At 36.3% G+C, this 13,317-nt stretch overlaps 1 protein-coding gene across 6 annotated transcripts in view; it reads right to left on the bottom strand.

Annotated features, from left to right (window-relative positions):
- Pde1c (Phosphodiesterase 1c) overlaps positions 1-13,317 on the bottom strand; it is a 153,067-nt gene continuing 139,750 nt past the window's right edge. For 5 of the 6 annotated variants that reach the window (XM_036369378.2, XM_070107136.1, XM_036369377.2 and 2 more), the window contains 3 exons: positions 3,987-4,236; positions 2,629-3,730; positions 1-837 (listed from right to left, as the gene is read on the bottom strand). In XM_036369378.2, the coding sequence (XP_036225271.2) occupies positions 782-837; positions 2,629-3,730; positions 3,987-4,236 (1,408 nt within the window). In that variant the 3' untranslated portion in view covers positions 1-781. The remainder of the gene's footprint in view (positions 838-2,628; positions 3,731-3,986; positions 4,237-13,317) is intronic. The other variant, XM_070107134.1, reaches the window with a different exon arrangement.

The following is a 13,317-nucleotide window of genomic DNA, read 5'->3' as shown; positions in this document are numbered from 1 at the left end:
CACATTACTTCATTTTTCGCACACTGAATTCACTTTTTAGCTTGTTCAATGCTGCTTATATTGCCACATAATTAAAATTGAATAACTGCAGCTAATATTTCTGTTTACATTTAGGGCTGTATGTATATGTATGTGTGCATGCTTATGAATATTTATCATTATTGCTAGTTGATTGAGTTTGTTCAAACACTTTTTGCTTCACAAGCTGTATTTTTTTTCCCACGTTCATTAACGGTATATGTCAATAAAAGTGTAAAGTTCTGTTTGTGTTCATAAAAACTTTTTCATAAACTAAATTAATGTAAATTACGCTTTTTTGAACTTTTTTGTATTTGTTTTTGTATTTATTTGTAATAAAGTACATTGCCGCAGACATTTTCATATTTTTTATGTACAAAGCTGCTAATAATTAAATTTCATTATAACATAAACTTAACAATAATTTTGACTTATTGAAACATATTAAAAAAGAACATAACTGTATTGCAATTGTTTGTATGCCCGCAACACAACAATCGTTCGAATTCATGATAGACACACATTATTTCGGGGTATACCTATAAAACAATGTTTTATTTTATAAACAAAACGCAATATATATTTATGCATATATGTATATAAACATAGAATTATTATGTATGTATTTGTGTATTTTTGTATTTATCTGCATTAGTTTTGTCTACTTTTCTACACATGTTAGTCTCTATTCAGTTCCAATATGTGGTGTTGCCCTTACTTAAATCAACTGTTATTACGCAGGTTTGCGCTGCCAGCCGTGTGTTTATTCCTCACTTTCACCCTCTTTTTGTTGAGCTTTTTCATTGCGAGCAGCCTCCTCTGTTGGTGAAGAAAAATTGCAAAATTTAGTTAAATTGCGCTAAACAAATTGCTTGAGTCATATATATCATAAACATTCACACCAAATTTGCACTTACACTCTACACTGCGTATACGTAACAAATTAGCAATAAGAAAACGGTCTTGTGTAATGGACATGCTCTAGCATGTTCATATAAATTAAGTAATACCAATTCATCAAATTTGTTATCATATTATTATATATTATTATAAAATAATATAGACTACTAATTAACGGTAATCGCATAACAAAAGTTACTTCTAAGCAAATCAATATTTCCACTTCCCCCTCTCCACGCATGCACCACATCTGTCAGTTGTTGTGAGAGTTGACGAGAATGTTGGGCAAATTGCGGTTTTGAACAGCAATAAACTTGCAACTCTCCCACACCCACTCTCTTGTTGGCCAGTCTGTTGGCAGATAAATTCCATTTACAAGCTTACCAAATGTAATTGCCCCGGAGCAGTGATTTGTTTGCGAAAATGGGGAAATCACTTGTGACATGAGCAAATTGGCGCGCCAATTAGGTGAAATTGTAATCATCTATATTGCTGCTGCATGGATGTGTGTGTGCATTTGTAATGCGTATGTACACACATTTATGTATGAATTTATGTACACACATACATATGTATGTGTATGTGTATGTAAAAGGCAGTTCACTTTTGGAACTTGTCAGCTTTATGGGTCTGTGAAAATTGGCAGGGAATTGTTATGCAAATGGATAAGCAGACTTTTTGGTTGCGCTAAACCGATCTTTTGCCAGGCGGATGCCTGCAGTCTATTTCATTAACAAGTTCAAAAATATATGCACAGACGAATGAACTTGCCTTTTCTGTTGTGAGAGCAAGTTTCTGTGTTTACTTTCTATTGCTCTGGAGAATTGGAGGCAAGTTTCAGCAATTTCTAAAAATGGCTGAGAATAAACAAGAAACTGAATGGGCTTGGGTAACAAACAGTTCAAAATTTCATTGTGCACTTTCGTATAATAAATCGAGTTTGGGTTAAATGAGAAATTGTTTGCAAATATTAATTCCTACTGAGTTCAAAATGGAGGATATTTGAGAAATATATGTACTACTGGCAGGGTTAGGCTTAACTAACTCTATCAAATTGGGCAGGTTCTAATATGTGTAGATATGGCATTTGCTAGAGACTTCAAAGTTAAGCAGATGAAACCACATAGGGCGGCATGTGAAGTGTAAAGTAAAGAAAAGCTCCCTGAGCCGTACAGATTTCTAAATTTTGACTATAGAGAAGAAAACGACTTTAAGCGAAATTAATATTTTGAAGAAGCTCTTAAATTAAAAAAAAAAACTTCTGGAATCTAATATTAATGCAATTTTATTCTACTTTTTATATAGCTAATGCAGCTATATAAAAACTGAATGAAAGAGTAGCGCGCAAATATGTATTAATTAGCTAATGAAATCGATAAATTTGCAGGCAACAACAGTTTGCGAAGGTCAGTCGATGTTTAAGTAGTCCAAATTGCGTTTCGGGTAGCACTGTCGCCGCGGCGCATGAAGGGTCAGAGGACAAACGCTTAATTGAATTTCAATTAATGAACAATTTTGGCAACTTACGCACACAAAAAAAGTAAAAAAAGAATTTGGTTTGGAAGCATGAAATTCTATAAACAAAAACCAAACCAGTTAGGGGAGAGAGCTGTAAGGGTTAAGGGGCTGAGGCGGCAGGTGAAAATGTTGAATTGTTTACAGTTTTACGCTCTGCTGCATTTACAAGTGGCAACAAGCAGTTTTACTCACCTTTTAGTGATTGCTCTTTCCAGATTTTCTTATTATCATTTAGACAGGTAAGCCATGGCTTTCGTATGCTAAACTTGGGCTTTGTACCCGCCGCCTTGGCATTATTGTCTTCTTGTTGTGAAGACGCGGTTGAACTGCTTTCAGTGTCGGTCTTATTGCGAGCGCTTGCAGTCGCGCCATCTACTGGCGCATCACCAGCATCAATACTCGCATTCGACGTCTTACACATGGGCGCCAAAGGGGTCAATACATATTCCAGCATATCGGACATAACTGACAAACTGGGATCCACAATAAAATCAATAAAACCGATTTGCGACTCTGGAAATAGTATGTTGTTGCGGTCGCACATGGGACTAAATGGCAGACCCAGCTCTCGCTCCAAATCTCCCTGCCGAAAGAATTCCTCGAACAACAGCATCGTCCAGCGATGGTGGAGATTCCAACGTTTAGCCGGATGCGAGATATCACAGCAGTGCAGTACCAATGCCATTGCCTTGGACTTGTCCACCGACGCCTCATTTAAGGTGAGCAAATTTCGCATATTCTTTAGCTGCTGGAAATGGAAGGACATATCGGTGGCCAGCACCATGTCAATAATGAGTGTGCGAAACTCGCGAAACTCTTCGCGCGACAAGTTAACCAATATATTGCAATCGTCCTCCTTGAGCAAGCGAAAAGCGGCGCTCACATGATGATTCTCCAATACGGCGCGATCATTGTAGAGTAGTGCCTTTTCGGAACCGGACATAACGTGAAAGTTGTTGGTAGTGCCGGTATGTTCGAAGTCGTGTATGAGAGCGGCAAGTAATGTGGCGAATATTTCCAAATCAGTCAACCAATTCATGAGACCCGTCTGACAGAGTACATAGTGCGTCGTTTGGGTAACATCGGCCGCATGTATATTGTTGTGATATGGATTGCGATAGCGGCAATAGCCCTCTTCGACGCGATTCAAAAATATTTCCAATGTGGCAGGAGCTATCTTAAATTTGTGTATGATGCCGTAACGGTTGAGCAAATCGTAGCTGAGGTATTTGATCGGCTGGCCACCGGCTGCCTCCGCCAGGGCAAACACATCAAATGACCAGTCGTCCAAGTTCTGCGTTTGAAAAATTACATACATAGATAAATATGGCAGAGTTTAATGCCCTTTTGTAATGTACAGTTATAAAGTTATTAGCACAAATCTGGGCAAAAAAAAAGTATAAGCTGGCGGACTAAGCTCGTCTTTTTAAAAAGTTTGGAATAAATATAAACTGAAATAACTGTTTCTTCTTCATATTCGTTGGAGAACAACTCAACAGTTTCTTATAAATCGATAAATTGTCATATACTCCACACACTTCGGCACTTACCTTGAGTATTTGGACAACTTCTGGCGGAAATTGCATGAGCGCCGTACGTGAGACACTGCGGTATATTCGATCCACAAATATACCGGCGCGTATGGCGTGGGCGACAGTGCGGAATTTCGGCTTTTCATCGGTTCTCCTGCGTGTGGTCGCTGATTGCCGCGTAAACGTGGAGGCCAACCACTCTCGCACCTCGGGTGGCACAGCATCCGGTTGCACCTCGGATAGTTCGTCATCTTCGTCGGCGAGGCGTCTATTGATTGTTGGAAACGGACATTGTGGCGGGATTATTAAATGGTAACGGGATTGAGTGGTTAAAATGGAGGAAGAGAGAGAATACCAAAAATGTATTATTATTTGAATTCACAATTTTATTGCGCTAAAAGCATAAGTAAACCAAAACAATATAATTCTTTTTACAATTTTTAATTTAATTAAAGTTAATACATAATAATTAAACAACAATGAAATCATACTTTTTCATAAAAAAAAAAACAAAGCGCACTTCTCATGTGAAGTTGCAAACCAAAGAAAATTCAACAAATTGCATTGTTTTTGGCATTCGCAAATAAAGAAATTGCCAAAATAAATAATTTGCAACGCGCCGCTAAAACTCAAAAGTTGCTAAAGTTTTGTACTTCGCTTTCGTGTTTGTGTTAATTCGAGTTCACTGTTATGTATGCTAGCTTGGTTGCAGAGTTTGAGCGAGAGTGTGTGTGGTAACTGTGGGCGGTGAACGCCACAAAAGAGTAATAGTAAGAAGTAGAGACGAACTGAAACGGAAGTGAAAGTGCGAAAATGCGTAAATAGTTTGCAAACAAAAAATCTGTGTGTTTTGTGCTTAATTGTAGCAATTTGTTTTTAGAGCTTGGTAAGAGTTCTTTGCGAGCCAACCAACACAGACACAGTTAAAGCCAATGCAGTTAGTAAGAGCGTGAGAAGTCACGAAGTACACTGGAAACACAGAACAGATAACATATAATAAAAATTATTACAAAGTGTTGAAGAAAATCAGAAAAAAACAAAAACAAACACAAAACCAATTCAAATTTCTCAAATAGTAAAGCAAATAGTTGAAAATTTTGGTATTACAGTAGTAAGTATATAAATTATGTATTGAGTTTGTTTTTACAGTGTAGCTAGAGAGTGTTAATTTTTTAGCAGTTGAAATCAAATCTGTGTGTGAGAGTTTGTATTTACAGCCTTTGTGTTGAACTAAAATTTATTTCATTTAACTTTTAAACCAATATGACTAAATACACATGTGCGTATATACAGTGATGTATTTTTTCAAGTGTATGTACATTAGGGTGGAGCAAAAAAAAATTTTTTTTGCTTAGCCTGAGGGTAAAATCTGTAGATTATAAAAAAAGAACATTTTTGGACAAAAAAAATTAGTTTTTTTCACATCTCAGTTTTAAAGTAAATTTTCAAGTTAAAATTTTTATTTCGTAAAAAATGTTTGATAAGTGTTCTAGAAGCTGTGGAGAGTCCTCTTTCGGGCCAATTAAAAGTTAGCAACTTAAAAAAATTGTTTGTGGTTATTATTGGAGTTTTAAAAAATAATCTTATATGACAACATGCTTTCCTTAAGCGTTAAAATAAATTTTGAGTCAAAAACCGCCACATTCGGTAATATTTAAATAAATAACAAAAATAATTTTTTTTGTGCAAAAAAATTTACTTTAAAATTAAGTGGGTCGAGGCGGATGTAAAAAAAAAAATTTTTTTGTCCAAAAATTTTATTTATTTATAATCTACAGATTTTACACTCAGGCTAAACAAAAAAAAAATTTTTTTTTCGCTCCACCTAATGTACATTTAGTATATATTTATGCGTGAGTGCCTGTCGCGACGTTTATTAAATATGTATGCAGCAAGAATGTTAAAAGTGGCATATATACATACATACATATATAAAGTGTTAAATACTTGAGCTGCATGTATGTTTAAGGGTTTTCAAATATTGTAAATAAAATTTGAATGCAATATTTACATGTTTGGCGTTAATTTGTAAGAAACATTTTTGAAAACAAATAAAAAGTTTATTTTTTTTTAATTGTGTAAAATAATTGCTTGAAAATAAACGCAATTGTGTGCTTTTCTGTTAAACAATGCACAAAATATTGTTAAACAAAATATTTTACTCTATTATTTCTTACTATTTTAAATTACAATTACAACAACGCTACCACTACACACATGTGTATGTGCTTACTGAGTGCAATCTGACTATCAAATGCGTGCAAAAGCCAAAGTGGTTTCATTTATTTTCGCTTCATATCCTCGCTTGTGCTAGTGTGTTACAAGTATTATACATGAAAATAATATTATAAAACAAAAGGTTTCACATACTCTATATTTGTATGTAATATTATAGCTCTTTACTCAGACACATTTGCCGTTGTCTAATTCAATTCACTTCACTACTGAAAGAGCAAGATTGCTGTGTTCCTAAAGAACATTGGTACATGCAGACATAATGCTACTTTCCTGTGTTGTTCCAACAATATGCTAACAATCAATGAAAAATTAAGAAAAATATACAAAATAAATATTTGTGGCCCTAAACGTTGGCACAAGCAGCACAAATATTTTTGGACCAAATAAGTTGTTCGAAACATTTTCAATGCTTTTGGCTTTCATTACAACACAACAATTTATTTTGAAAGTTCACAATTCTCACATTGTTTTAGTATTCTAGCTTCGGTGTTAAATTTACGCAACGCAGCCTTAACGTGAATAACCAGACTTCACTGTAAATTTTGTGTTGTTGAATTAGGAAACCAAAACCTTTTGCCACACGTACAAAACTTCTGCAGGTTACGCTCAGATTTACTTATGCACACGAAACTTTGCTTCACAAGATTTGCACAACTTATGTTAATGGTGTTATTGAAACTTAACAGCTTTTCATGCATAGTGCGTTCCCGTTAAGTTAAAAGTTTCCACATTGCACGTAAATTTAAGCCGTTCTAAATTGTGTAGCTCATTTGAAGTATCGAAGTTTTGCGAAAATTATTTAGAAGTACACTAAGTTTTGTTTTTCGTGAATTTAAAAATTTTAAAAATTAAAATAAGAAAAATAAATAATATCACACCTTATTTACTAAATATATATCATATAACAAATATATACAAACACATATACCGAATCAAGCTACTAGATTAATTCAAATTTCAACACCACAAGTCTCACTTAAAGGGTTAAATGGGTTTCGTCGTGCAAAAAGCGCCCTATTTTCAATAATTTTTTTTTTCATACAAAAAATGAAATATTTTATTCAATCTTTTTATTATTTTGAAGATACATATTTGATAAAGATTTTGTGAAATTCTTAAATGAAAATATTCAAAACTCGGTCATTACGACGTCATTACGACGTCATTTCCGGTAGTGCCTCGGAAAAAAGATGCTTTCGCGTTGACAGCAGACTTTCTGACAGGATCAGCAAAAGTAAAAAGAAAAAAATACGTATTGGAACTAAGACCATTAACTAGGTATTGGACAAAAAAAAAACAACAAATAAAGTAAAAATTGTATTATTGGCTGACGTTTTTACAAAAGCATTAAAAATTTGGTGAAAATTTCTCATCCTTTTTTTGTTTTAAATAATTGTAATTGAAAAAAGAAGATAGTTGTAATTGAATTCAAGACCTTGTAAAGCATATCTTGAAGACCTGTGTAAAATTTTAGAGGTCAATTAAAAAAGACAATGAAAAATATTTTTGTTTTTTGAAGCCGTGAAACCCATGTCACCGCTTAAGCAATAGATACACGAAATAATGAAACTGTTTTAGTAGAATAATTGCGAATATCGCACAGCATAAAATATGCTTAATAATTCCCCACAACTTCTTCAGAAGAGTACTGAGCCGCCTCATATGACTGAAAGAATTTTACGAGAAAATATTTCATAGCTGGCAATGCTGTAACCAAGAATTGAACACACGAGCCGAACCACGGTAACCAGATTGTAACTAATTCAGCTACCGCGCTTTCACACACACACACACCGGATTTGCTACCAAAACATAATTCACATAATCTTTCTACGCCGCAGCCCACTACTTCGTAATGTACTGAAATATAATGGCTTATTATGGCCAAACATAAACTCAAATTAAATCAAAAACATAACCAAAATAATGTGTATACAAGCAAAATGGGAATTCTCCCGCTTAATTTCAGATTTAATGAGCACATTTACTATTTCATTAATGTCAACCTTCGTCAATGTGTGTGTAAGAGTAGAGCAACAAAATCAGCAACCAGATTGAGCAGTCTGATGGCCAAAAAGCCTAAAAGCAGGCAGTAAAAATGAACATTTTGTTGACAGCTTTCAACTGCAGCGATGTCAACTGCTGTGGCCGCCGATTTACATACGGAATTTCATTATGGTGCAGAACCTTTGATGCTGACAAGCAGTTTGGGTGATGACTGACTGACTGAACGTCTTTTGAGTATTCAAAGTCAAAGTTATACGCATATGCATACAGTTCGCATTACTGAGGGAATGTCATTATGCAGAGGGTAACACAACAAAGTCACCTTGGTTAAGCAATATTTGAAATTATGGTAGTTATTTACACGGCTGCGGTCACTCATTTCTTTAATGGCCAGTAAACCCTTCATCTCAAGCACCAGCTACAGCGCTTTTACAGTTAGTATGTGATCGAACACGATGTTGTTTATATTTATATACTCGTATTTGATAGCATGAACAGTTTATTTCCAGGAGGACTTCAAAATCTAAGATAGACTATTCTCCCCACGTATATGTTAAATAAAATACTAATTTATTTTAGCTGAAAGTCAGCCCTTGATTCCTAGGGTCAATGTATATTATTCGATCGCTTACTCTGTGCCCATAATTAAAGGTATGTGTATATATTTTATAACGGTGAAACTTGGCGGCGACTTCGTAGAAGGTTAAGAAATTACTCTAGATTGGGTTTCTGAACGCAGAAATAAAGGACATTGATGTACGCATTTGGCCCAATAAGAATACATTGTTCAGGGTCAAGGCATCTGTAGAAGATACATATCCAAACAGTGAGTATGATAATTTTGAGAGAGACCTGTAAAATGGGTTCATCATTACTCGCGAAAAAAAACGGAGAAAAAAATATTATTTTCTCAATGACAAGGGTCAGCTGGTGCCAAGCCCCGAACAGCAAAAAGAGCAATCGGCGTTTTAACCTGAGTTGTTTTTCACGAATGAAAATCTTGCCGTGTTGTTGCATATAATTTGGGTTACATAAAAATCGAACTTTTTATTCTCTAGGAGCTTGCAAGAAATTTGCCAGCTTCAGCAACTAAAATCCACAAAACTGCGCCGAACGAGCCCTCGGGTGCGTATGCCACACATAATGTGAACCTTGTGTGAAATGTTGTTAAGTTTTCTTTGTACAATAAAGCTGCCACTTTGTATTGTTTACTGTGCTGCTACTGCAGAGCTTACTAGCTTTTGTGTGGCTTGTGTTGCTTTGTGCTGGCTGGAAAACTTTTCCTCACGACTCCAAGATTTCGAACTTTTTGTATTTGTAACAAGTAAATTATAGCTCTGGTTCAGACAAATTTGGCAAAGTTCGTCCGAATGGCAACTTGGGTGCAGTACGAGACATGCACGGTTGACCGTGGGAGTTGTCTGCGTAGCCTAGCATGGAACTTTTTCTCTGTGTTTGCTCATTTCAATTTCGGTTGTATGATTTTTTGCGCTTTCTGACCCTTAGTGGCACAAAAGTCAAAATGTTAGCTTTTGGCTGTAAAAAGTTTGCTTTTCCCAAGCGCTCATGGCAATAACTTCTCCACTGGAGTTCTGTTGTACATACTTTGTTGTTTGTTTTATTTCTATTATTATTTTTTTTATTTACTACCAACTTTAGCGCTCATATGTGTGTATGAATGGCGCGGTATAAGGCGTCGAACATAACTACGATGTAATTTAGCTAAAACCATTTGTGCAAATTTGTTGAACTCGTTATTGTTGATGGTGGCATCGGTTGCTGGTTGTTGCTAAATTGTAACTTGTTATGAAGCTCGTTTATGAAGCTTTATGGGGTTATAATGTGTTGGTATGAATACAAATTGGTCCAACTACGCGGCTCTGACCGCCTTCTGCGGTTCAGGGTCCAAAGGCACTGCGCTACTCGTTGTTGTTGTTTAAATGTGAAATATTGCGAGAATTAGGGAAAATATGCGAAAATTGCTTTTTACAGTTATTTATTGTAAGAAAAGTGTACCTTTGAGAGTAATGAACAAAAACGGCAGAATGTAGCAATTTTATTTATACGTGTTAGGGAAATATTGGCACTTCGGAACTTCGAACAAAGTTGCATGAAACTGTAACGTTTGACTTAATTTACTTAACTCAAATGATTTAATTTAGTTTTTTGTACCTTTAAGTTACTTTTTAGATACAAATTAAATAATAAATATTTTTTTTATTATTTTTGTAACACTGGTCAAGAGATTTAAATCACTAAACGCTCACTCAGTGAGGCAACTTGTAACTGTATTCAACTATTTTTGGTAATTCAGCGCTAATCCTGAAATTGCTGTACAGATTATGTTGTAATATGAAGACCCCCTGGTATTGTATAAACTAAATACACACAGGTCAACCCATAATAAAAGAGCTGAACACCGAAAAGTCGATGTGATTTCTTACTGTCATATGGTAAATCCTTATGTTTTGAAACTGTAAGAATCAGTATCAGAGCGCGACTGTCACGGTTTTATAAAGATTATAACCAAATGAAGCGCTTTCGATAGCGCTCGCGTAATACTTATCAAAAAAAAAAAAAGAATGTTTGCTAAATTATCACAAAATTTCACCCTTTACTTCAATGAGTAATTTCAAAATTAGGCACTTTCCTCTCAAACATGTCAAAATCGAACATACTACGAGTTTCTTATAAGTTTTATAAGTCCTCAGCAATAAATGCAAAGTCGCTTGTGCATGCCACAAAATTCAACAGAAACTGCCGAGCGCACACTATGCAGATACTACTAAACCTTAAGGATAATCCTTGCCTATTATGCTTGTGGAGCTGCGTAAGCGTATACCGTAAGCAATTAACTTAACTAATGCACACCTTTTGCGTTTCTCCAGCAACTCCTTGGCGCGGTACTGAATTATGAATTGTATCAGCTCGACAGTAATGACACTCTGTCGGCTATTTTCGCGCCGCAAACGACTCATGGCAATTGATGTCGCGCAAGTTAGCGTCTGTGCGATTCACACGCGCGCACACGAACACGCACGAACGCGGGTAAGTTACAACGAGAGACAATAGGCGGCGAAAGTCGCCAACAGCGCAAATTCGCAGCTACAGCGATACCGTTAACAGCTGTTAGGGTTATTAGTGCGACGATAATACGTAGTGGGCGTCGGTTAGTCAGCGATGTTTGGCAACTAGGTACGTCTAAGGTAATTATTTAGTAACCGCTTGAAGGACGATTGGCAGCGCAAGCGACGTGAACGCGGTCGGTTGCAGATGTCAGGGAATTATCAGGAAATTGCGCTGACAGACTGGAAGTAGATTAATGTGGGCGCGTGTGGTGTCGTTTCAAAGGCCGCGAAAGCCAATAGTACTTGTATAATATGTATAACTAATCACTCGTTAAAGTTGTGTGCACAATTTGCGCATCTGATTGGCGAGTATTGCTTTTCACGGTCTATATTTCACACATATCCAATTTTTTACTTTCGTGTGCACTTTTATTCATTTGCGGATATTAATTGCTGAGCATTAATTTAACGTGTTAGGCGCAGGCTTAGCTTGCACATAAGCACACACTTATACGCCACATGCGTGAGTCCGATTGCGAGACCCTAAGAAGCATACGTAGCACACAACTTGACGCGCGAATGAGCGTAAGTTGCACTTTTTTTGGGCAGCCAAGCAGTTGATATGTTTTTCGCACTTTTATACAAGCAAGAAAATGTATGTTCTTGAAATCACACCTAGACAGCTTAATCCTTATGTTAATGCCACAGACTTAATATGTTGCCATATTTGTCGACGTATCTGTTGGTTTTGCAGCAACAAAGAACTTCAACAAACACAAAACTTTTATTTATTTTATTTTATTTAATTTATTTCACTTTGTTTAGCACCACATTGCACGCTGCGTTGTGCCGTTGTTCGTTCACTTGGAGGCTGCACTAAATGTAACCGTACTGTTGCTGCGGCTGCTCAAAGCTGCGACGCACGTCGCGTTGAACTTTTTTCCATACGGCTGCGCTCCGCTTAGGTTGCACGTTAAATTTAAACTAAAAGTGCAAAGTATACAAAGTACAAGAAAGTGCCGAGCAATACAACAAGCAATTCCATTTCCTCATTTTCCTTTTTTTCAATTTCTTTCATTTTATTTTTTGCAACTCCCTTAAGTGTTGCCGTGCCGCTGGAGGAGTCATGCAATAACGCAACGCAGCAGCAGCAGCTAAGGCAATATTCGTGGCGTGTGCGGCGTGTAGCGTCTTGGTCACAATTGGCAACAACAACAACAACAGAAACGCACACAATCGCAACACAAGCAAAGAAACAAGTGTTGACCAATTCAATGTGCTTAGCGGTGACGTCGACTTAGGAAACAGCACACACACAAACACGTAACGAAAAAAAGTACAAGTAATAATAATAATGTGGGTGAAGGGGGTTGGGGAAGTGTGCCTTGAGTAGTCGTTCCCAACAATTAATTTTGTTTAACTTGTGGATATTTTTATTAGCGCTTTTCATTTCGTTTAGCAGCGACGCGACCACAAGCACGACCACGACCACGACCACTCCCACTGCCATTCTCCAACGAGCACTTCTATTAGATTGTATTCCCTTATTTGTGTGGGTGTATGTGTGTGTGTTTGCTGTTGTTGCGCCTCCATTGCGAATTGTTGCGAATGCAAACACGCTAGCTATTGGCTTGCTGCTTTTATTACTCACTTGATACCTTCTCTTTAATGCCGTTAGTGCTTTTGTGGCACACTTAAAGGATAACAATTATGTGGCCGCCCAAACGGTAAAGTGTTGGAGGAAATGAGTGGCCTAGAGAAACGGTGTTCGAATGTAACTAAGTATACATTCTTTATAGAAGCGCAAAAGTAGACAGAAATGATAAGAATGTGCAGTGTATTCAATATTTGACGAGCGACTGGTTATCGAGCGTTCCAGAAAGAGGTTTGGGGATTTTTTTTGCAGTGGTCTAAAGCTCGTTTATAGCAATTTTGTAATACTTTAACATATGAGCTGGATTTAGGTTTATTATTTTTTATTAATTTTTGTTTTTATTAATTTTATGAACAGCAAATTTTGAATTAATATATATTTA

The sequence above is a fragment of the Bactrocera oleae genome, chromosome 3 (genome assembly GCF_042242935.1).
Source record: "Bactrocera oleae isolate idBacOlea1 chromosome 3, idBacOlea1, whole genome shotgun sequence".
Classification (NCBI taxonomy): Eukaryota; Metazoa; Arthropoda; class Insecta; order Diptera; family Tephritidae; genus Bactrocera; species Bactrocera oleae.
Note: the sequence above shows the minus strand (reverse complement) of the source record. Positions and strands in the feature narration are given on the sequence as shown.